General features: G+C 45.3%; 1 protein-coding gene across 12 annotated transcripts in view; it reads left to right on the forward strand.

The window, feature by feature from the left end:
• Positions 1–23476, forward strand: part of ANKRD6 (ankyrin repeat domain 6) — a 167418-nt gene that overhangs the window by 130867 nt on the left and 13075 nt on the right. For 5 of the 12 annotated variants that reach the window (XM_019743299.2, XM_019743307.2, XM_019743301.2 and 2 more), the window contains exons 3-9: positions 3527–3625; positions 10226–10324; positions 11949–12047; positions 16743–16841; positions 18190–18288; positions 20291–20389; positions 21353–21430. In XM_019743299.2, the coding sequence (XP_019598858.2) occupies positions 3527–3625; positions 10226–10324; positions 11949–12047; positions 16743–16841; positions 18190–18288; positions 20291–20389; positions 21353–21430 (672 nt within the window). Of the gene's footprint in view, positions 1–3526; positions 3626–5693; positions 6034–10225; positions 10325–11948; positions 12048–16742; positions 16842–18189; positions 18289–20290; positions 20390–21352; positions 21431–23476 lie in introns of those variants that run through there. The other 7 variants (XM_019743298.2, XM_019743306.2, XM_019743305.2 and 4 more) reach the window with 4 other exon arrangements.

Consider the following 23476-nt stretch of genomic DNA (forward strand, 5'->3'; position numbering starts at 1 on the left):
CATTTCTTCCACTGGTCGGTCCTGGGGACATGGAGATGAGAGCAGTTGCATCTTCGAATCATTCAAAGATCCCTGTAAGGCTCAATCTTTATTTGCTCCCTCACACTTAGGGCATTCCAGCCTTTCCCATTTGTCAGGTATGACTTTGGAGTATACTGTGTGCTGGGCAGGAGCAGCTGTTCCCCTTAAGAGCTTCACTTTTGTTGCTTTTCACTACAGAATGTTCTGGAAAACCAAGTACATTTCTGTTTCCTTCTTGCTTTCCTCTGGTGAGTGGTAGTGGTGGTGATGGTATATGTGTATGTGTCTAAGGGGAGTTAGTCTTGTGTTAGGAAAGCCCAGGACAGGAGTGGACAGCTTTAGGTTTAGCAGGAAACTGGTTACTACTGCCTTGGCTACTGCTATGCCGATGCCAGAAATAGAGCCAGACACATGAGGCAGACACTGAACCTCTTCAGAGAAGCCCCATGTCACTATTGCAACTGCTTAAATGTTTGTGAAGCCCCCAGGATGTCTACATCTCCTCTGAGGGGCCAGGACATCCGAGAACTTACAGTCTGCTGCCATCCCAGGCTCTCCATTGCTCTGAGGTCGAGCCTGGATCTGTGGGATTTACTCCTGTGTCCCTGTGGCAGCCTCAGCCTGCCCTGTGGTTGAGGGCCACTGGAACCTCTTGTATATGTCCCCCAACCCCCCATACCCCAGAGTCTGCTTGCTTCATCATTCATGGAAGGCACAGTCCACTCTCAGGGAGATCACGGCCTAGTTGGAAGAAGCCAGCATCCAGGGTGACACTCAAAACAGAATGTGGTAGTTTCCTAAAAGGGAGCTGAAGTGCTATGGGAGTGGAGAAGAGAAGGCCAGAAACATTTCTTCTTGGAGAACCAGAGAAGGCATAGTTTGGAGATGGTGTTCGTGCTAAAGAAGGACCTTCCAGCAGAGACACGGAGACTTGGAACTGTGGACTAGGTTTCAAAACGGGAGGTGGGCGAGTGGGTCAGGAATGCATATAGGAACATCGACCCTCCTGCCAGGGCTCATCTGGCTTCCAGGTGATCACAGATCCAACTCTGCCCTTCGCCTTTGAAAGGTCCCTTCGCCTTTGAAAATGTGTCACTGGTCTTTGCTCAGGCAAAGGTGTGGGGGTGTCAAGGAGGAGAGGGAACATCTGGGGTGCCTCCAGGGGTGAGGGCTGAGGACAGTTGGAGGGAAAGGAATCCCCCATTAGATGGTGGTTGTTATCTCATTTATCCTATTTCCATGGGGTGGGGAGTGGAGGCCATTTCTGTTGTACAAATGAGAAAACAGGCTTAGGAGAGTGTAGTCAGAGCTGGGATTTGAACTAAGCTCCTCAGACTCCAAAGCCTCTGGCCTTTCCTTTCTCCACAGAGGGGACTCTCTGCTGACTGGATGAGGAAGGTGCCTCTGATCCAGGGCCATCCTGTCAGTAACTTACAGTTTCTAAAGTGCCCTTCAGATGTGACTGGGTTTGAACCACAGCAGCATTTCCTTCTCTTGACTTTTGATTATTTGTATTCACTTGGACAAACATTTTCACCTCCTTGGGCTTTGCCGCCCACCAGTAATACCTGGTTGCTGACTGGATGTCCCTCAGGGCTCCCCTGACCCCCTTAACACTCAGTGACTTCTCGGCCTGTGGCCTCTTTACCAGCCACTCTCCGGGTAACTTCTCCCCATCATGGTCTGTATTTCCCAGTTGTTCAAAAGCACTCTCATCCCATCATCCTGTCAGCCTTCCTCACAGCACACACGTCTTTCTCCCTGCGCATGTAGTGAATGTCCCTGTGTTGCAGAAGGCCTTAGCAATTTTGTGAAGGTCACTTATCCAATATCCTTGATGACAGGTGGAGCCTGGGACGAGGCCCAGTGTATGGGACCCAGTTCCTTTGCTCCATCTGATAAGCTGTGGACATTTCATTTAAAGAATCAAGGTTAAGTAGCATGCACTGAACACAATCACCAGCCAACGAAGGTCATGCCTCGTCTCAGACGTTGCCTTTTTTTGAAAGCTTTTTATATCCCACTTTCTTGGGAATAACTTTTTCTTAATTAAGAATTCTAATTTTAAAGTGAGCTCTGACCCCTTTCTTTTCAGAATCATTCTAGTGCTTTGATTGCATTTCCTGGGTAGAAATTCAGATCCTTTATTACCTGTTCTCTGTTTTCCTCCATGGCTAGTTACCCATGGAGAACTGGCACTTTACTGAGATCATAAAGGTTTATCCTGCTAGAATATCAATGAAGGTCTTTGGGAAGTTTTATCGAGATGCTAAAAAGGACCTCAGGCCGTGTGACATTCTTACCCTTCCATGCTTGTTTCAGCATGGCTGGGGGCCCTGGTGAAATGCTGTTTGAAACAGGGAGTGGAAACATTTCTTCACAGAGCTCTTGAGGGAGAAAGCAAAGGGGACATAGTGTGTCCTTTAGAATTTGGAGAATTCTGGCGAGGTCAGTTCCCTGGATAGAAGTTGATATGTACTGAAGAGGGTTATTTTGGATGGCACCCTCAGTGTCGTACCTCAGGAGCCACAGCTTAGGGCAGTTATTTAAAGGGAATGGGCATCTCTGAGAGCCAACTGTAGGGCTAAGAAGCCTCATGAGGTGCGCAAGGAGGGCCCTCACCACTGTGTTCTGCAAACCCCCGGAAGCCACTTGCATGCCCATCAGTAGGAGAATGGGTGAATGGTGAAATTGATGAACCTGAACTACATGCGACAATATGAAAAGAAAAAAAAATCTCAAGAATATAGTGGACAAATTGCCAAATGATACTGTACAATTTAATACTATTCATGTAAGGTTTGAAAACAAGCAGAACAGTGTTGACGAATTATTGTTTATGGCTACACACAGGTAGTAAAATATAACCAAAGGCAAAAGAATGATGAATACCACATTTAAGAGAGGTGACCTCTGGGGTTAGAGGGGAAATGAGATCTGGGAGGGGTTCGCAAGGAATGGCGGTGGTTTTTCTCATGTTTCCTTAAAGTGATTAGTGGGCATGTACATTTTAAAATATTCATGTCTTTTTGAATGGCTGGAATATTTTGTAATTTGTGTTTAAAAAGGGGAGAACCTATTCTGATCAGTTTGGCCAGCAGTTTCAATTTTGAGTAATTACTAATCACATTTTTCTGGGGCGGATTAGCTTGGCCTTTTGCTGTTCACCCATCTCTTGCCCCATCAGATTCATTGTAGCCACTTCATCACCTCTGTATTAGCACCAGTGAGAAAACAAGAGCAACCTTGAAACCCCCTCATTTTCCGATTTGTCAGTTTGATGAGTGGGGAGTAGAAATTATGCACTAAAGGAAATCTTCACATTTTGAGCATATTTTGTTCATTGATTACAATGCCAATAGCCAAGGTTAATGGAGACAAACTTGAATTCTGAGTAAATCCATAAGAATGTCCTGCCAAGCCGGAGGGGAGAGGGGAGTGCCGCTGTGCAGGGGTGTGGTTTTGGTGTCCTGTTTTGAAATCAGTGTTTGCTTTGCATTAACAGCATGGGCGGACCCCCCTGCATCTTGCTGCCAATAAGGGCCATCTTTCTGTGGTCCAGATATTGCTGAAGGCTGGCTGTGACCTCGATGTCCAGGATGATGTGAGTAGAAGCCATCATTCTATCAGGAGATGGGTTGTCAGGGGAGCTTGTCTGCTCCGTAATACAGCGTGTAACCAGCTATGAGGTGGGAGGGTAGTGGAAGCGCTCCAGCACTTTTTTATCTCCATGTTGGTCCCCATGGTGGGAAGAATGTCCTCTTGAAGATCTCCTTTGGGACCCATTCTCAGTAGCAAGTTGGAGTTTGGAAGTGTGGGGTGGTTTTTCCATCATAGTTAATTTCCGATCTGGTATCATTGAAGTGCAGAGCCTCAAAGGACATTTATGTCTGTGTCCTATCTTAGTAGGAAGTAACACCACACACACACACACACACACACACACACGAGTAAGAATGGGCAAGGCCTGCTGGAAACGGGTGTTACTGACCAAGCTTACCACTGGAGAAAAGGTGGGGCTTAAAAACTTAATTTTATTCCTTTTCTCACCTTGATTTCTCTCAATCAGTGTACATTTAGTTTAACACAACCTATTCAAAGAAAACAAAACTTACCTCATGGAATCTAAGAAAAAGAAGGCTTCCAGAAAGAGGTCACTTTGGTGCTATACCATTAAGACTCAACCTCTGAGTCTCTTCATTCAAGTTATCTAGAGAGAGACTCTAGTTGGCTCCTTTGGGGTCAAGTATCAATTGCTGAGCGAGTCAGCAGTGGGGGATGGGGTCATGTAGTACATGAGGTGCCCTATTGGGTCTTTGGGAAAGGCGGCTTCTCTAAGAAAGGGATATAGATAAGATTATGTAAATTGTCCTCCAATGAACTATTAGGAAAACGTCCTGTGACAATATGATTGGAAACTGTTTCTAATTCAGTTTCTAACTCTAATTTGTATGGTAGGACCCTAAGAAATAAGCACTTTTGTGAGAAACAGACTCTTGAAGAGTTTGCACTTATCACTTCTTCCAGATTCACTTTTAATAAATGTGGTTACAGAGTGTTACCAAATTTCCGACCCTCAGGTATGTGAGGGTGTGCATTACCAAAGGGCTTGAATGTTCTAAAACTTGGCCAGCACACAGTGAGAAGGACAGCATTTGCAAAGAAATAACTAAATACGTCATTGTTTTATGATAGGCAGAAGGCTGTCCTGTGTCATTCATAATTCTCTGGTTATACTTGGAACCTGTTGGATTATCAAGAATGTTATTTTCATAAGATGTTGACTTTGTTTTAAGCGGTTGGTTTTCACCTTGGGTCATAATACTTTATTTTCCTGTATTGTGTGGCCATCCTAACAGTCCTGATTATATCATATCCTTAGACGACCGGAGCAAATACAGAGGGAGAGAGAAGAGATTCTGACCACAGAACAGGCGGGGCCTGGAGTTGCTGGTGCACACTTGTTGGGATACATGTGTTCTGCTTTTAATTAAAGCCCTTGCTCATCATGGTGGCAAGGCTGCAATGCCAGGCATGCTGACCTATCTCCACCCAATACTCCAGCCTTAGGGCCGAGAATCACTGTGTTCTTATTCAGCAAAAGCCATGCCAACTTCCTAGAACTGCTGCTGCTTATTATCTCAGACAAGATAGGAAGTAAAACAGGCAGGAGTTCTCACAAAGAAACCAAGGGGAGTCATGTCCATGTAGCGATGGCAGCAGAAGAAAAGCCAGCTCTGCTTTTAACAAGAACACCCTCTTTCATCATTGGAATTAGTATTTATTTTCTTGCATCTTTTCCACCTTAAACAGATAATGCATACGTTGCTTCTCTCAGGTATCTTAAAACAAAGCAAAATAAGAACACAACAAAAACAGTGTAAGAACAGATGCGAGTAGAGAAGGTGGAATGGACCTTCACTAGCTCTACAGTAATGTTTTTGCCAGAATATGGTTCATGTCTGTCTTCTTTGTATATTTACCATGCTTGTTGATGATCAACCTTGAAACTTATGCAAGAATTTGAGAAAGAAAACTCTTTATGGTTGTTCTTTAAAGAAGCTGGGAGACTTGGAAAAAATCATTTCAGAAGGTACCTGTCTTGGATGATGGGGTAGAAATAGAGAATGTTTATGTTATGAAGCATTTACCCCTAACTTCATATTCTGCAGATACTGTCCTTTAATGTCATGGTAAAGACTGAGAATTAGTTGAAGAATGACCTCCAGTGGCCTGGAGTGGGATTATTATGAATTTGAACCTGTGGAAACCAGTTCTTTAGAATATGCAACTCCAGGAGCAAATTCCCTCTTGCTTCCCGCCAATCCCGTCAACTCTCACTGGAGCTCTAACGCCATCTCTGATTGGTCAATGAGCAATCACACAGCCCCCACCTCAGAAATAGTCCAGGACCCTGTGGCCACGGTAAAAGGCATGAAGGAAGAGAAAAATAAGAAAAACCCAAGAAGAAAGGCTAGGAAGAACCCTAGAAGATCAGAGAGAGAAAAAGAGGTCAGCACCTTGTTTTGCACACCTCGCCTGTCTTGAGCTTCCTTGTAACATGTCTGCCTGTGCCTCCTGAACAGGGGCGTTGCCACCCTTGCATGACTGGGGTTCCTTCCATGAGCTTAGCTTTGGAATCTGCCTGCACTGTGCTCACTCTCTTTTACCATATAGGAAGAATACTAAAAGGATTTCAAAACAAAGATTGAGACCTCAGAGCTTCTAAACCTCTTAAAATCCCAAAGTAAGAAATACCGATGTCTTAGAAAAATTGAGATCTGGCAGTTCATGTACTTTGGAAACAGGTCAACATGTTCCAAATCCAAGTGCCAAGCTGCAAGTGTGCTGGCTCTTTCCGTTTCCAACTGCAGCATTTTTCCTTCTTTGTAGTTAATCATTCAATGACTGCTTCTTGGGCGCCGATAGCGGCCGTGGCACTGTGCTCGATGCACTTAGCTTGATGATGCCATAAAGAGGCGGCCCGAACCCTACAGAGGCACCTGATCTTTTTTAAGGCCTGTCCTAAGGTTAATTGACTTCACAGACTGGAACAGATGTCAGTGCAAAGAGCCTTGACAATTTGAATTCTGGCCCAACCATGTTACCCCGAATTAGGTGGTTATCCTAGGCTATCTTGAACTGCACTGGGCCTAGGTCTTTTATTTATTTATTTTTTAAATCAATAAAATGAAAATTAAATGCCATGGCACTTGGAGCATAGTAGGGGGTCAATAAATATTCACTGAATAAATAATCAGTAAATGCTCTTGAGCATTTCTATTCTATTCTATTCTAGTCTATTCTACTTTTCCCAGCTTTTTTTATTTATCCAAGTTTTTAGAATTTCATATTTGATTTAAATCATATAGAAATAAGAATTATGTCACAGTTACTGCTTGGGTCTGTCAGTAAGCATGTACTGAGGGCACATTTTGTTCTTTTCTGTGTCATATTTCAAAGAGGAAATATTTCAACAGTAAGTTTTAGATGCATATGAGGAAAAGTTGATTCACAGGTAACTGAACCTGTTCCCGTTGAGGGTCTCAAGTCATTCAGTTGTTTGTGTTGTGTTCTGGGCAGGAGCTCTGAGATAGACAGCCTGAGGCAGCGTTTTGCTTATGCATTTCATGGCTTCCAGAGCCTTTAATTCTCATCTTGGTAAGTTGAGGGTGGCTGGTTTTTATATGCCACAGGTGTCTCAGTCCTCCAGAACTACTCCCTGAGTGTTAACTAAGCTCATGGTCCAGCGGAAGGCCAGCCACTGGTGTTGGGAAAAGCCTGACTTTGGCCTTCACAGCACTGTGTATCCGACTGATGAAGCACGGTCCCAGCTTCTGAGGCAGGTCTCTCTCTGAGGGAGTAAATATGGAGGGGGAGCTGTGGCCTGGAGACAGGCAGGCAGGGCAGCTAAAAGGTCTCTGCAGAGAAAGGGGAGATTCAGGAAACACCTGTGCCAGTTGATTGGGGACAATTTGTGTTCTACTGCAGCCTCACACAAGCTGTTAGATCTCTTTGAGTCTTGTCTTGCTAATCCATCTGGAAATGGACTTCTAAGGGCTGAACTGAAAGTTAGATTTAACTTCTTGAATTGAGCTAGAGTTTCACAAAAGGAAGTTATCTCGAGAGAAGTAAATACAGTAGACTCATGCTGAAAGCAAGTAATAAATAATGGTGACATTCTGACTCCAAAGCTGCCTCAGTTCATGATTTAGTGGCAGCTTGTGAAACACGATAAAACATTTGACCTACAGCAAGGCTGTGCCCCAGTCAGCAGAGGCCTTTTGTGTGACAACTCGTGCAGCAAGAGCGGCTGACACGGCCCATGTGTCTGGGGCTTGTTCACACTTTATGCACAAGATGGGCAGCATGGTTAAGTTTCATTACGTAAAGAGGTTGTTCTGATTGGTCCAAGGAGTGCTAGTTAGAGTGTCAGAAGTTTGTGGCAATATTAAAAGGCCTCTAACCATTAGAAATCTGACCAAGTCAGTATTGAACTTGAAAGAGTGAGCTGTAGTCTCACTTTCCTTCCTGAGAACAGTGCCATCTTTCCTCATCACCTCAGGAATAATAAATTGCCCTTGAGGTACATTTGGGGAAAACCCATCACCATTCCAATAGGGAAATGGGCAGTCTTGAAAATTCTCACAGAAGTTTTAAAAAGTTAAAATTTGCGCAATGTCTCCTGTGATTACTTGTTTGGACATTAAGTATACCTCATCTGGAAACCCTTCGTTAGATGTTTGAAATGGATGTGTCATGGGTTGGCATACCTCCTGCAACCATTGCTCCAGTGGCCACATTCTTTTTTTGCCTGCATGCCACATAGAAAGTGTCCTCGTTGAATAAGGGGTCTGGGAAAATGGAGAAAACCAAGTCTAAACTAATTTATAATGGGAATAATAGCTAAGGATGCAGAGAAGAGGGTTGCTGATAGAAATGCTGCGGACAGTGGATGAAGTCATGGCAAAGGGGCTGGATTGCAACCCGTCACTGCAGAAATCCCTTCAATTCTGTGACTGATCAATGAGAAAAGATTCTGAGATGTGGGTAGTCCCATTACTGTTACATCGTTACAGCTCAGACGTTGAATAAGTAGCCGTTTCTCCTGATGCTAAAAATTAAGTGTTAAATGCAAAAAGTTGGAATGTATTAAAAAGTACAAGGAAGAAAATAAAAATCACTTCTTGTGGATTTTTAAAGGGAGATTTTTTTTTTAACTTTAAGAAAGTGAATTTGAGTTTTACATAGCATTAAATGCTTTTTTGTTGTGATAAAATGTACATAACATAAAATTTACCACTTGAACCATATAGTTCAGGGGCGTTAAGTATGTTCACATTGTTATGCAATCATTACTACCATCCATTTCCAGAACTGTTTTTCTGATTAAGTGCTTTTAAGTTCATTGTTGTTTGTTATAGGTTCCAGAGAGATTGGTAATTAGAATCAGCATTTCATTAGGGTTACTTAGTATAAGTAGTGCGCATCCGTCTTTGAAACAAGTTCGTGCTTTCTGTCTTATAATAGTTTCTCATTCTTCTCTTGTGTTAAGGACCAGGGATATCACAGGGTATATGTTCTTTGTCCCTCTGGTTCTCCACCAGGAAACTTCATTTACGCACAACTCTTACCAACCGAATTACAGAACCTGAGAAGGGAAGGGAAGGATCTTGGGCATCAAACCCCGCCCCTCCTTTTACAGGTGAAAGATGTGAGGCCCAGGGAGGTGACAGGTGTCCCCCAAGGCCGCGCAGCACTCACATCTCCTGACCCCCTTCCCTGTGCTCCTTCCTTCCCACCAGAACATTTTCACACTGACCCTCCCCCCCCCCCCCCCATTTAAACCTGGACCCCAGGCTGGACTTGATTTGTCTTGACCTGACTTCCTGAGTGCGTGTCAGAGATAAGATGTGCGCATAGAGACTTCAGAACTCTCTCATTACAGTCTTGACCATCTTACCTGTAGGAGCGTTTAGTCCTTCTCTCAGCTGCAATTAGGGGAGGGAGTCAAGTTCCCTTTGGCGCCTTGATGGAGAAAGAGAAGGTCTGCAATTCCAGGAATCTGATCGCAGAGAAAAGAGTCCAATGCAGTATAAATCAGTGAGGGTGTAGTCGTGAAATATCAGAAGAGGCTCCTTAGAGATATGCGCTGATAGCTCGCCAGAGTTACGTGGCATAACCCCCTATGTTGCTCTTGGCCAGTACAAGTCAATCAACAAATATACGCCTGCCATCAAATCATGAGTCCTGCTCACGGACATAGCTGGATGGCAAGTTCTCTGAAAGTAGGGAATGAAAGAACTTGGTAGGGAGTCAAGATGCCAGGCATTGTTGGTGTAAGTGCAGAGCACACACAGTCTTGCTCTCAGATCTGCTCTTCACAGATGTGAGTCACAGCCCAGGTGAACTCTGCCTCCCACCCTGGGCAGCCGCTGAGGGCTTCACCCTTATTCTGAGGTCAGCTCTGTGGCCAAGGGCTGCTCTGCTGTTGGCTTAAGGTTCCCATGAACAGAATTGCTATGCCTGGTGTGCATTGTTTACTAACCAGACCACAAAGCCCGCCTCACCCACTGGCCCGATCTGCTCCGTGTGGGAGATGTCCTGTGTCAGAGTGAGGGAGCAAGCGAGCGCGTGAGGGAGGGAGCGATGTGGGAGTGGTGGAGAGAGTGACCCCTGTTCCTCCCTCTGCCTCCTTCTGCAGGGGGACCAGACCGCCTTGCACCGGGCCACAGTGGTGGGGAACACGGAGGTCATCGCCGCGCTCATCCAGGAGGGCTGTGCCCTGGACCGACAAGACAAGGTGAAGCAGACGTGCCAGCGCGAGGACCCACTTGCAACATGTTACCTTTCCTGAGTCTTATCACTCGTGATTTCACATGATGGAATCAGCCCAAATTTCCTTTGAAAGATCTGATCTCCCAGTAAATTAAAAAAAATTCTTCCCCGTTTTATCGCAGAGTAGGCCACCACATAAACGTAAATAGTGAAGGAGTAAAAGTCTAGTAGTAATGACCTGTGGAGGCCGGGATGGAGGAAGGCATGTGCCCAGCCACCCCCCACCCCGACTCTAGTTATTTATTGTTTTGATAAGTGAGCAAGTTATTAGGTTGGTGCAAAAGTAATTGAGGTTTTTGCAATTATTTTTAACCTTTTAAACCGCATTTACTTTTGCACTAACCTAATAATTTTTAAAACTATATTGCAAGGAAAAAAAGAAGTAAAATCAGGTTTTTAAGAAATCCCAATGGCCTATATTAATCCAGTGTTTTAAAATTGTCCATCTTAAAACATGGAACTTTGCCATTACGTGCAATTCAGCCTGTTTACGTTTGTAAACAACTTTTTATCAATGTGTGTAGACAGAAACGTCCACACACAGTAAGTGCAGCTCAGCGAGCTGTCGCTACCCAAGCACATCTGTGAGCTCCCAGATCCAGTAGCAGATGTTACCGGCACCCCAGTGGCCCACCGCCCGGGCCCCACGGCGCCACTCTCCTTACCAGCATGCCCCCCTGCCGGGTTCCTCTGGTACCTCCATCTTTGAGAACCTAGACGTCCCCTTGTGGCTATCAGCAGCACTAGGCCTCGTCGCTTGGGGTGGTTGAATGAAAGTCGACCCCAGACCCAGGACATAGTTGGAGAATTCACCTGCACTGCCCCCAGCTGACTGCCCAGACCCCTGGCCTGGAACAGCATAGAGGGTATTTCGACCTCTCCTTGCCATGCTCCCCACCAGCCCTTCCCCTCCGCGCCCCACCCCACTTAATTCATTACACTTAATATTTCTTTTTGTTTATAATAAGTTAAGCAAATACAAGCTCTATTTAATTGACTGACTTTTATTTAAAAGCCACTTGTTGAGGACACTGCCTTATTTCCAAATCACTGTTTTCTCAGTCCCTGCTCTTTTGTTTGGGGCTTGAGGCTTTTGGATCAAGCTGGGTGACATTAATTTTTTTAATTTTTAATCTATCTGTCTGGTCCTTGGGCCCTGGAATTGATGAAGCTGGACTCTTCATTTACCCAACCTTTGCAGGGTTCCCTCTGGGGCCTGGAGCAGAGCAGAGCCCAAGGGGCGATGAAGGTGGGAAGCAACAGATATCATGCCATCCTGATGTTGCTTTCTGTTAAATGTGACTGTGCCTTTCTCCACTTGAGAGAGACTGAAGCTCTAAAGCCTAAGGCACCCACTCTATGTCATGAATCTAGACTGCATCTAGAATGGTACTTGTTATGTACCATTCCTGGGACAGTGGAGAAACAGGCCACTCCAGTCATTTCCTGTGCTCTGTGGTTCAGATGAGAAACGCCAGTGGGGAAAGGTCCTGTGTTGTGCCCTAAAACTACACTCTGATAACATTGATGACGATGGGATGAATGAGGTCTTGGGTAACGTGCTTTCTCTCTGTGCGTGTGTCCCGCAGGACGGGAATACGGCCCTGCACGAAGCATCCTGGCATGGTTTCAGCCAGTCAGTCAAGCTGCTTGTTAAAGCAGGAGCCAACGTACTTGCCAAGAACAAGGTGAGGCCAGCAGGTGCTGGGACTCCTCATTCACAGGTGAGGATGGCGGCAGCCTCCTTCCCTGTGGCGGGAGCCTCCTTTCCCAGAGCAGAGAGCGCTCAGGGCAGCGCGTGGGACCTGTCCAGGGAAATGAAACCTGGAAACTGCTTCGTGAGCACAGTCTGCATGGTGAGCGAGAACCGACTTGAGTGGCTTCAGCTTCCTTTGAACTCTCCCGGTTCTCACTGCTTTTCCATTAGTTTATTCGTGTCTGGTTGTCCTCGTGGAGACGGGGAATGGACAATGGCATTTCTCCTCCCTCTGTTCCCCTGTCTCCCCTCTCCAGTCACTCGTCACGTCTCATCCTTCTCCTTCCATGCTCATTAGGAATGTGTCCCTGAGTGATTTCAGAAGCCCCACAGCAGACTGACCAGCTGCGTAGTCCTGTCTCCATCCTGCTCCTCCGCTGCTCAGAAACCTTCCAGGAAAGCTCCTCAGCCAGACACAGTCTGGGGGCCTCGCAGAGTGACCTCATCCTACATGTAGAGCCTCTGCCCTGTGCCTTTCCCAGCATGTGCCTCCTGTGCTGCCAGCTGGGCTCACTGTCCCCTCCTGTTGCCCACTCCCGTAGGGGCAGCCTGCTTCCCGTTCCTGCCTGTGGGGACCCCTAACCCAGTCCCCCAGGACAGCAGCTCCTCCCTCGCCCGCGGGGCTGTTTCCTGCAGCACCCCCTGGGCACTGCACACAGCTTTGTGCTGTCCTTTACTGGTTAAATGTTTCTTGTGGTTCCCTCTTGGGTCAAGAGCTTACGGACAAGAAGAAAGCTATGTATCCGAGTATCTCCAATAATGCCTGGCTCACTGCCTGGTAGGCGAGCAGCTGCTCCATTTCTTCAAAGTGATACATAGTCTGAAACATGAGTTGTTAAGTTGATACCAATGATGAGAAGTAGGTGGTTCCCAGTGAACGGATCGGGAAGCCTAAGCTGGAAGCCAGGACAGTCCGTGACTAAGACACAGGACTCATGTGTGACACAGTCAGGACTGTAAACGAGCCCAGTGCCGTCTGCCCCACCACGCTGCCTCCTAGTCTATGCAGGGCCCCCAGAGTATTGTGGAAAGCCACAAGTTCTCACTCCAGATAAAACAGCACAGGCGGTTGGAAGCACAGGTGAGGTGCCACCCAGGTGAGAGACTTGTATGTTTTGTACCAGCCACAGCCTCTGGGGAAACTTCTAGAAAGGTTCTTCTTCACTTCCCCCCCACCCCCAGCTTTATTGAGGTATAACTGATAAATAAAATTGTAAGATATTTAAAGTGTACAAGTGATAATTTGATACCTGTACACATTGTGAAAGGATTCCCCCATCAGGTTAATTAATTAACATATCCATCACTTCACATAGTCACCTTTAGTTAGTGATAATGCTACTCTTAGTAAATTTCAATGATACAGTACAGTGTTATCAACTATAGTCACCATGTTGTACGTTAGATCCTCAGACCTGGTTTATTTTAGAACTAAAAGTCTGTACCCTTTTACCAACCTCTCCCTATTTCCCACCCCACATCCCCGGCCCCTGGCAACCACTTTTCTGCTCTCTGTTCCCCTGAATTGGACTTATTTTTTTAGATTCCACATATAAGTGATAACCATACAGTGTCTGTCTTTCTCTGTCTGGCTTATTTCACTCAGCATAATGCCCTCCAGTTTCATCTGTGTTGTTGCAAATGATAGGATTTTCTTTTTTAAGGCTGAAAATAGTCCATTGTATAAGAAATGTACTTCTTCCTCAGAAGTGTAGCAGTCCCTGTTTGGGAAATCAGTACTCATTACTCAGGGTGGAAAAGTGCCTGCTGCTGTTATCTACCTAGGCACATTTTATTAATGTCAGGTTTTAAGGTAAAGTCCATATACAGTGAAGTTCATCGTTCTTCGGTATACTGTTCTGTGAGTTTTGACTAATGTATACAGTTGTGTAACCACCACCAAAATCAAGACATTGGATGTTTCCATCACCCCAAAAAGTTCCTTTGTGCCCTTTGGTGGCAATCCTCCACCCACCCACCCACCCACTTCTAGCTCCATTGATTTGCTTTGCCTTTCCCAGGATACCATCTAAATGGAATCATATCACATGCAGCCTTTTGTGTCTCACTTCTTTCACTTAGTGTAATGTTTTCTAAGATTCCTCCATGTCATTAACATGTGTGATCAGTTCATTCCTTTTTATTGCTGAGTAATAGTCCATTGTATGGATGTGCCATAATTCGTTTATTCTAACCTATAGGTTCTCATTTTTTTCTTACATATATGTGTGTGTGTGTGTGTGTATATATATATATATATATATATATATATATATATGTTAATTTTATTGGGGAATATTGGGGAACAACAGTGTGTTTCTCCAGGGCCCACCAGCTCCAAGTCACCGTCCCCCAATCTAGTTGTGGAGGGTGCAGTAACATTGTTGCTGAGAGCTCGTGCTCCAACCAACTGAGCCATAGGGCCACCCCAGCGGCAGCTCGTTGTCTTCAATCTAGTTGTGGAGGGTGCAGCTCACTGGCCCATGTGGGAATCAAACTGGCAACCCTGTCGCTCAGAGCTCACACTCCAACCAACTGAGCCACCCAGCTGCCCCAGTTTTTCGTTTTCTTGATCCAAATGCTTTTCAGCATAATTGATATTTTCTTATTGACATAGCAAATTTTGGTATGAGATATTTCTAGAACCATCAGGTTTCTTTCATTTCACTCATTTATTCAACACATATTTAATGACTCCCACGAAGCCAACAACTTTGAGACAACTGACTAGGTGGGCCAGGAGAATTACACCAAGCCAGACTCCGAGCCCTTCCACAGGAAATGTCATGTTTAAAACGTGGGCAGATCCTTGGTTTTTGAGAACTTAGCTAGCAGTGGTTCTCTACCTGGCTGCACTTTAAAATCTCCTGGGAAACTTTAAACAAACAAAAAAGGGGCGGGGAGCTCACACCTACCTTGATGAGTGGGCCTGGGGTGACCAGCTCAGTTTGCCCTAGCTTGAGAGATTTCCCAGAATGCTTGACTTTCAGTGCTAAAAGCTGAGCAGGCCAGACCCCAACCCCACCAGGCCGAGTAAATCAAAATCCCTGGAAGGGTTGCAGCTGTGCATGGGTATTTTTTAAAGGCTCCCCCCAGGTGATTTATAAGAGCGGCAAAGGATTAATAGCCATTGCGCTCACTAAAATCTCAGACTTGCAACTCCTCCCGGTTCCTGGAGGTAACAGTGAGGAAGAAAGACTCTACTCAGGCTGGTTAGAGCTAAGGTTATGAGAGGGAAGGTAAGTGAACGGGTGACTTACAGTTTTCCTCTTCTTTTTTTTTTTTTAAAATAACTCATTCCTCTTTTCAAACGGTGAAGAATATAACCTCCTTGAGTATGGGCAGACAGGGTTGTGTTATCCAGAAGGAGTAAACTAGGTGAGGGAAAAGCCATCGACAGGCAGTGTAATAGCTGGGAGCCCACACAACTCCAGTCCTGACCCCGCTTTTAAGCTCAGCAGAACAAACGTTATGTGCCGTGAGGATTCACCAGCTCTCAGACCAACCCCACAGCCCCTCTCAGGCTGCCTGCTTTTCCTGTTACTTCTCTAAAGGCTAGCAGCAGCCTTGCAGACCCTATCTCTGGAGTTTCAAAAAGTTCTATTTATGAATTCTTTCTGCAAGATGACTGTGGACATTATTCTAACCCATGGTTGTCATTTTGATGTGGCATGTTGAAGGTGAGGTCAAAAAGCAAAGGGACTCTATCTGTGTGGTAAGTGACAGATGCGGTTGTAAGGCCTGTTATGTGGGGACCTTGTCCATTGTTCACATTAGGGTTTCCAGGCAGAAATTCCTGCCCGTTCTCAGGAATTGTTTTCGCTTTCCCATTCCCGAATCCCAAGATACAAACTGTTTTCTGTTCTCCTCAATGAATCGTTTCCATAAAGTGACGGCCGATACTACCAACCACCTGGGTTCAAGGAGCAGATTTTCCCAATTTCCCGATCCACTTTTCTTGGGATTTGGGAACGGGAAAATGAAAAAAAAATCCTCAGAATGGGCGGGAATTCCCGCCTGGAAACCCTAGTTCACATGTTGTTGTTTCAAGAAAAAGTACAAGGACAGATGATTTGAAAAAGGCTATAGTATCATCTCAGGTACCTTTAGCCTGCAGGTACAGGAGGTGGCCTATTTTGCCCTCTGTGCTCCATTGGTAGAGTGTTGTAGCCACAGCTTTTATCTGTGTTGTGTAGGAGCAATGCATTCATCCCTAAGGCACAGAACGTGTGCATATGCAGTGTTTTGCCATTAAGAAAACGCTCTCCTAGGCGCCCTGAGTCAGTGCTCACAGCCTCAGCATATAGGGGTCAAGCTCCCTTTTACAAGTAAGGAATGCAAAGCTGCGAATATTAAGAGCCTTGGCCACTGGCTTTCAACTAGTTAAGCGGCAGAGCCAGGACTTGGAACCAAGGTTTATGACAGATGTGACTCTTCTGCCTGTTTGGACTCCAAATTAAATACTCTTGCCACGGAAACCCCTTCTGGGACGGCCAATCAGGAAGCGGAGAATGTGAGCATTTCCTTGTTTTCTGTAAGGTGTCGCCTCTCTGCAAGGCCTGCCAGGTGCCGGTCTGCGGAGAACCGTGTTGCTAATGTGTCCTCCCTTCTCTTGCCTCTCTCCAAGGCGGGGAACACGGCCCTGCACCTGGCCTGCCAGAACAGCCACTCCCAGAGCACACGCGTCCTCCTGCTGGGCGGGTCCCGCGCCGACCTCAAAAATAACGTGGGTGAACAACACCGGCTTCTCGCGCTCTCGTGTCATCTCAGAAAATAACCCTGAAAGCATACTTAACGTGTTAACATCTAGAAAATAAAAATGTAAAGTGTTTGGGGACTATAAAGGGTTCAGTTTTGCTAATTTACTAAGGGGTCATTTAGGGGCATGAGATGAGGAGTCAAAGGCTTGGAAACGCTTTTCTTCCATCCTTTTCCCCTCGCTCCTCCACCTTGGTTTGTTTTATCATTTCTTGTAGCATGTGTTGGTGAATGAGTCTAGGAAACCTCGACATGTCTTCAGGTCTCCACCCATGTACTGCTAGCACATCCTGGATGATGCGTGCAGGGGAGGTCTAATGCTTCATGCCCAGCGTCTGTAAATCGATTACCGAGGCATCTTTGGGATGTGCTGAGGGGTCAATATTTCTTAGATGCCTGACCTCAGAGGTCACATGGGTATCCCTCCTCCCTCCACAAGAAGCTGTGTTTCCTTTATAAGTGTAATGCCTCAGCCACTCAATTAAAGGATCTGACTGAGGCTTCTCTCAAAAAATGGCTTTACCTGGGTCTCCCAGATTGGGGCAGATTCACCTGAGGTGATTCTCAGATTGCTCTGAACCTCAGCTTCGAACTTGGCTCCTTCTTAATCTAGGGGAGAACGTTATGCTAAGTTGTTGCCATCTCTAGACATCTAGAATAAAAGTGTCAAGAAAGCACTACAGAATATCACGACTTCGTCTCCAGTTTTGCTGTTGTGTCTCTGGGAGCAGTTTGGCCTGGGACCACGAAGGAAGACCCTGCTCTGGAGTTTTTCTGAGTGAATTTTTTCATGCCCAGTGATTCCTGCCTCATCAGCTTCCCAGACGACATTGCTCCATATGGGATGTTGGGGTCCGATTACAATGGGATGTGATCTTAAAATGCAACACCTTGCCCTGTCCTTAGAGCCACGATAGATCTAGGAAGTGAAAGGCTCATTTCCAAACTGCTTGGTCTTAATTCAGAGCCTTTGGGTTGTAAGGAGAGGCTGTGCTCAGTGGATTCTTATCAAGATCCGGGTAAGCGAGCCTGCCTTGGCTCTTGAGAAGGTCTTGTGGGGAACTGCTGGCATCCAGCGGATGAAACCTGAAAGCAGGGAATGCACATGGTGGAAAATGAACAGGGCTGCAGATAGCAGTGAAGGGCTGAGTCCGGGAGTGAAACATCTGTGGTGAAAGAGATGCTTATAATTCAGGCCGATACCTCTAAAGAATATATGCTAGTCTGCCAGCTTTTGAATGATAGTTTCTTTTTACTTTCTCTGTTTTGTTTTGTAACCACTCAGACTGTGCTTAGAGTTTGATTTCTGTCCGCAGGCAGGCGACACCTGTTTGCACGTTGCCGCGCGCTATAATCACTTGTCCATCATTAAGCTCCTCCTCAGTGCTTTCTGTTCTGTCCATGAAAAGAACCAGGTCAGTGCATGCGTCCTCCCCATGGCTGCCGGGCCCCCTTCCCATGAGACTACCTAAAAGGTGTGGTAGCGCAAACGGGAGCAGAGGCTGCTGGGAGCCTCTCCCAGAAGAGGCCTTAGGCTAGCGCTGGCCTTTGCATGGGTGTTCCAGCTCGTTCCTGTGGCCCTGGTTGATCTGACCTCCTAGAGGGAGTCCGCCCTTCTCATTCCAGTGCATATCACCACATTGCATATTGAACATTTTCTGGAGCTCCTGAGGCGGGTTTTGTTTTAAATGTGATTTTACAAAGGAAACCCACAAGAATGTGGCTTAGTAAATAAGCAAGGGGATGAGGCGTCACATGACTCGAGTTCTGCTCGTTGCACTGCCACTGTATTTGAGCTGATGGAGTCTGGTTTCTGCAGCGTTGTGTACATAACCTGTATCTGTGCCATATGATGGGATTTTGAAATAAAGCTGTGATTATTATTAGAGGGTGCCATGGAAATTGGCTTGCCTTTCACTAGTCATTTAGATTTTTTTAAATGTTGTTTTGGCATTTATTGATACCTAAGGGATGCATTGTGTGTCTTTTCTGAGGTTGGGTACACATATCTGAGATTTAGAAAATAAATTGTTTTTCAGATTAAATATCCCTATAACAGTAGTTTCTGATCCTGGCTGCATATAAGACTCAACAGGGGAATTATAAACACCATTCCTGAATGCCACCCCAGTTTAAATGACCGGAACATCTAGGTAATGGGATTTTTGAAAAGCTCATGGCTTGAGTGTGCAGAGAGGATTAAGAATCACTGATCGAGCTAAATGAATTGTCATTCTCCAGCCTTCCAGTGGTTTCTAGTTCATCAGATTACCCCTATGCAGTGCTTCTCAACCTTGGTGGCATGTTTCAATCACCTGGGAGCTGTGAAAAATCACCATGCCCAACCTATGGGCTCCAGACCAATTAAATCGGAATGTCTGGGGGTAGGACCCAGGCATCAGCAGCTTTTAAAGCTCCCCAGCTGATTACAACTTGCAGCCAGGGTTGGCAACCACTGCTGCACAGCTCCCCACCCCCAACACACACAACTGAGGGACTCAGCAGTGAAATAACATTTCCCCCAGTTATTCACTGGGGGAAGAAAGCCACGGGGGTGGCTGGATTTTCATGCTGCCCAGGAAGAAAGGTATCAGGGTGCTTTACCTGATCACCTGATGGGAGAGAATGAATTATTTTACTTCTATATTTATTTACCTGACTTATTTACATCATTCTGTTTTGGGTTGAAAAACTCTACCATTTGCATTTAGAATGGGCCCACCAAGCTGCATTTGTCCATATTCTCCTTTCATAGTTGATTGTCTGAAAACAGTTTTTGTAAAAAGAAAATGAAAATATAGGCTGTTTGGTCAAAGGTTGAAAACAGCTGGTGGTAAGAAACACAGATTCTCTCTCAGTGATGCTACCCAGTGATTCTACCTACTCACGGTGGTCCCAGAACACCCTGAGCCTGGAGAATGATTCCCAGTGGTTCCTTCACATCCCCGCAGCTGCCCGTAGAAGTAGCCATCTTCGCAGTGTCTGCTCATTCTAGCACTCAGACACCAAGGGGTTCGCTGCCCTCTCCCCTGTCTGGGCAGCAGGACGTGGTCCAGAGCTCCAGGATGGCTAGCCTACTGGCCCCTGGCCACCTGCCCATCATCCTGCCTCAGTGTAAGGCTCCAGGTCTGACCATTCTCAACAACCCCAGCCCAGCATTACTTTGCCCCCCTGCACTTAATCCTGTAATTTCTGGTATTCCCAGCCAGAAAGGAATTGGATATTTGTGCATAGGTCATTTAGTTCCACGGTCTTTAAAAAGAACCACATGACACTTGAGCAAAGGGCCCCCTATCAGTCTACAGCAAATCTTAGATTGGCTTTGAAAAGCCACCACCAGGCCATGGGATGAAAAGCTGGAGGGCTGTGGACCATGATCAGATGGGGTTGAGAAGGTTTTCTTCTGATTAATTTCAGGCTGGAGACACAGCACTTCATATTGCTGCTTCCCTAAATCACAAGAAGGTGGTTAAAATCTTACTGGAAGCTGGAGCAGATGGGACCATTGTTAATAATGTAAGTTGAGTTGCAGCGATGGTTTCTAAAGCCCTTCCCATTCCCTTACCTCAATGCCCCAGTCTTTTGGAGCAAAAATTAATATAAGACGCGGTCTTATTTTACTGTAATATATGACTAGGTCATAATATAATATAATATAATATAATATAATATAATATAATATAATATAATATAATATAATATAATATAATATAATATAATATAAAATTAATATAATTAACTAACATAATGTAATGTAATATAATATAATATAATACCAGGTCTTATATTAATTTTTGCTCCAAAAGATGCATTAGAGCTGATGGTCCTGCTAGGTCTTATTTTTGGGGAAACACGGTAGCTTTCCCCTTCTTCCTCCTCGCAGTTCTAGTACTTGTATTGGGCGCTACCTCATGGTACTTCTCCCATGATGCCTTGAACACGTTTCTCGTCCTTTGAATCCCACTATTATCAACTCTCGGTTTTCGGCTTAATCTCCCTTGAGCCTCAATTATGGCCACAGCTTCCTATTTGTTATTCACAGTCCAGTTCCTGAGGCTGGTGGGACCACACCTGCCCTTCCAGGTGTCTTCTCACTGTTCTCCAGGGAAAAGCCATTGCTTGCCTGGATTTTATGATCCTTTGTGTTTCCTCAACTGAAGTCTTCCACCTTGACCCCGTCTGATTTTCACCTTCCCTCATCTCTTCTCCAGAGCGTTCTTCGGTGGGCAGTGCCCCAGACCTTTGCCTCTTAGAACACTTCCTACTTACTTGTGAGCACTTAACCTCTCTTGCTGTGTCCTCAGGTGTGACTTGGCACATTCTTTGGGATGAGGCTTGAGAGCAGGGCCACGTCATGTATGTTTTGTTTAGCACATGTAGGTGTGGTGTGACTAAGTGGAGAGCCGCTATCCCAGCGGGGCTATATGTGTGCAGGGTTGGTGGCCAGTACTCACTTGTCCTGCCTGTGCCTTTCCTTAGGCAGGCCAGACTCCGCTGGAGACGGCCCGCTACCACAATAATCCGGAAGTTGCTCTTCTCCTCACCAAAGCTCCCCAGGTAGGATTTATTGCGTTTCCTATTGTATTGATTATGTGAGGCTGCAAAGTCACTGGGACTCTGGTTGCAATCTACTAAAGCCAATTTAAACTAACTTCAATAGGGAACCGTTGGGCTTACGAACCAGGCAGTGGGAGATGCAGGAATCCACGTGGGCATCCAGCATAACCGGGATCAGAGACCTCAGGCCCGACAGGCTGCTCTTCACACATGGGCATCATTTTGTCACTGCCAGCTTCCTGGGTCATAACTCCCCAGGTCCTCAGCCAGGGAAAAGTTCCAGTTTAAAACATTGCAGGAGAGGGTTATGATTGGAGAGCTTGGGCAAGTGCCCCAAGCTTTAAGAAGGCTTTAAGAAGATGGCTACATCCATTCGACCTTGTGGTCAAGGGGCATTTCCTAGAGAGAGGTGGGAAGGAGGGGCCCATTCTGAACACACAAAGTAGTAAATGTCCACTTAGAGGCAGTGAAGTATAGTCTTTTTTATTGAATAATGGTATTTTGGTAATCACTCAATTTTTAAAAATTATGACTGATACCCTTTGAAGTAGAAATGATCTCAGTAATAATTTAATAGTGATCATTTATAAGTTAGTCATAACTTCAGCACCCTGAAATAACTTTTGTGTCTTCATATTACCTTCCACAGACACATAATTCTTATATAATTGTGTTTGCCACGTATACATGCTTTTGTGGTCTGCCCTTTATTCTGTGATAGGAGAGTGTTCTGCAGTCATCGCGGTTATTCATCGTAATGGAGGCATAGTACTCTTTTTTATTGCTGTCCAATATTTTGTTAAACTGTCTTCTTAATGTAGGACATCTAGGTTATTTCCCAATCGGAGCAATTCTGTTACATTATGGCAAACACTGATTGATTTTCCACTTTATTCTGGCTAATGTTGAAAGAAGACAAAGTGTCAGGGAGCCAGAGGAAAATTCTGGACACCAGCCTGCTGTATCATAGCCCAATCCCAGCCAGCCCAGGGTTCTCCATGGTCTTTATTTCATTTACGTTTTAAAAACATGCCTGATATATAACTAGCAGTTTCTGGAAATGGTTAAGATATTTGTCGTTTGCAAAATTGGATCCCCCTCTTGCCCGTGGGGTTGGTCCGTCTCTGTGGTCTCTAGAAATCCAGAGAGCCCCTGACCGGTACGAGCCAGCGCTCCTTTGGGAAAGGCTGCTCCTCTCTCCAGTTATTTGCAAAGAAATCATCAGTGGAATCAGTCCATGAGTCCTGATAGAAAATGCTGGTCTCTCCTGGATCAAAAAGTACAAGGTTCTGTGTAAGTAAGTGTCAGAATCCATCACAGTTCTCTGGCATCTCAGCATTTGGCAGCTTGAGGGACAGCCAGCCCCGTGCTCAGCCGTATGAAGATCATCAGGTCTTGCAGGAGTAGAGGGTGCCCCAGGCACGCAAAGACTGATGGGCCTTTGACCCGCTTGTCGTTTGTCTTCCGGAACCCAGGGATCTTAATTTGTAGGGAAAAACGCTTTACCATGGACAGTTTTCCTATCCTATTCTTTGTGTTTCCATTAATAAAATGACTTAGGCAAGTTTTTCCATGTCCATATTGAATAGCAAATAGGACGGTATTTTATGAAACATTGTTTGATATAATTGTACATGCTAAGCCCTATTCTCAGCTAAGCCCTATTCTCAACACAAAGAAGGAACTTTGGAATATGCATAAAAGTATATGCCTGCTGTTCTGTTTTTCTGAGGTTACAGAAATAGCCTTACTGTTTGTTTTGTCCAAAATGAGAAATCACCTTGCCTTGGTTGAACTTAGTTGACCACAGATTTCAATGGTTCACAGCAGTTCTAAGGATATTTCTTTCCAATGCTTTAAGATCAGTATTCCCTGACTTCTGTGAACTGGAAAAGATTGATGAGGTTTCATCTGGTAGATGTATGGTTGGCTGAAAGGCTGTAAGCCATGCAAAGTTATTTTCATTGGCTAATAAGATGGTCTATGGAGGGAATTTTTCTGATGATTATTTGGGTTTGGGTGACCTATGTATGTCACTTCTCATTT

The sequence above is a fragment of the Rhinolophus sinicus genome, linkage group LG05 (assembly GCF_036562045.2).
Source record: "Rhinolophus sinicus isolate RSC01 linkage group LG05, ASM3656204v1, whole genome shotgun sequence".
Taxonomy (NCBI): domain Eukaryota; kingdom Metazoa; phylum Chordata; class Mammalia; order Chiroptera; family Rhinolophidae; genus Rhinolophus; species Rhinolophus sinicus.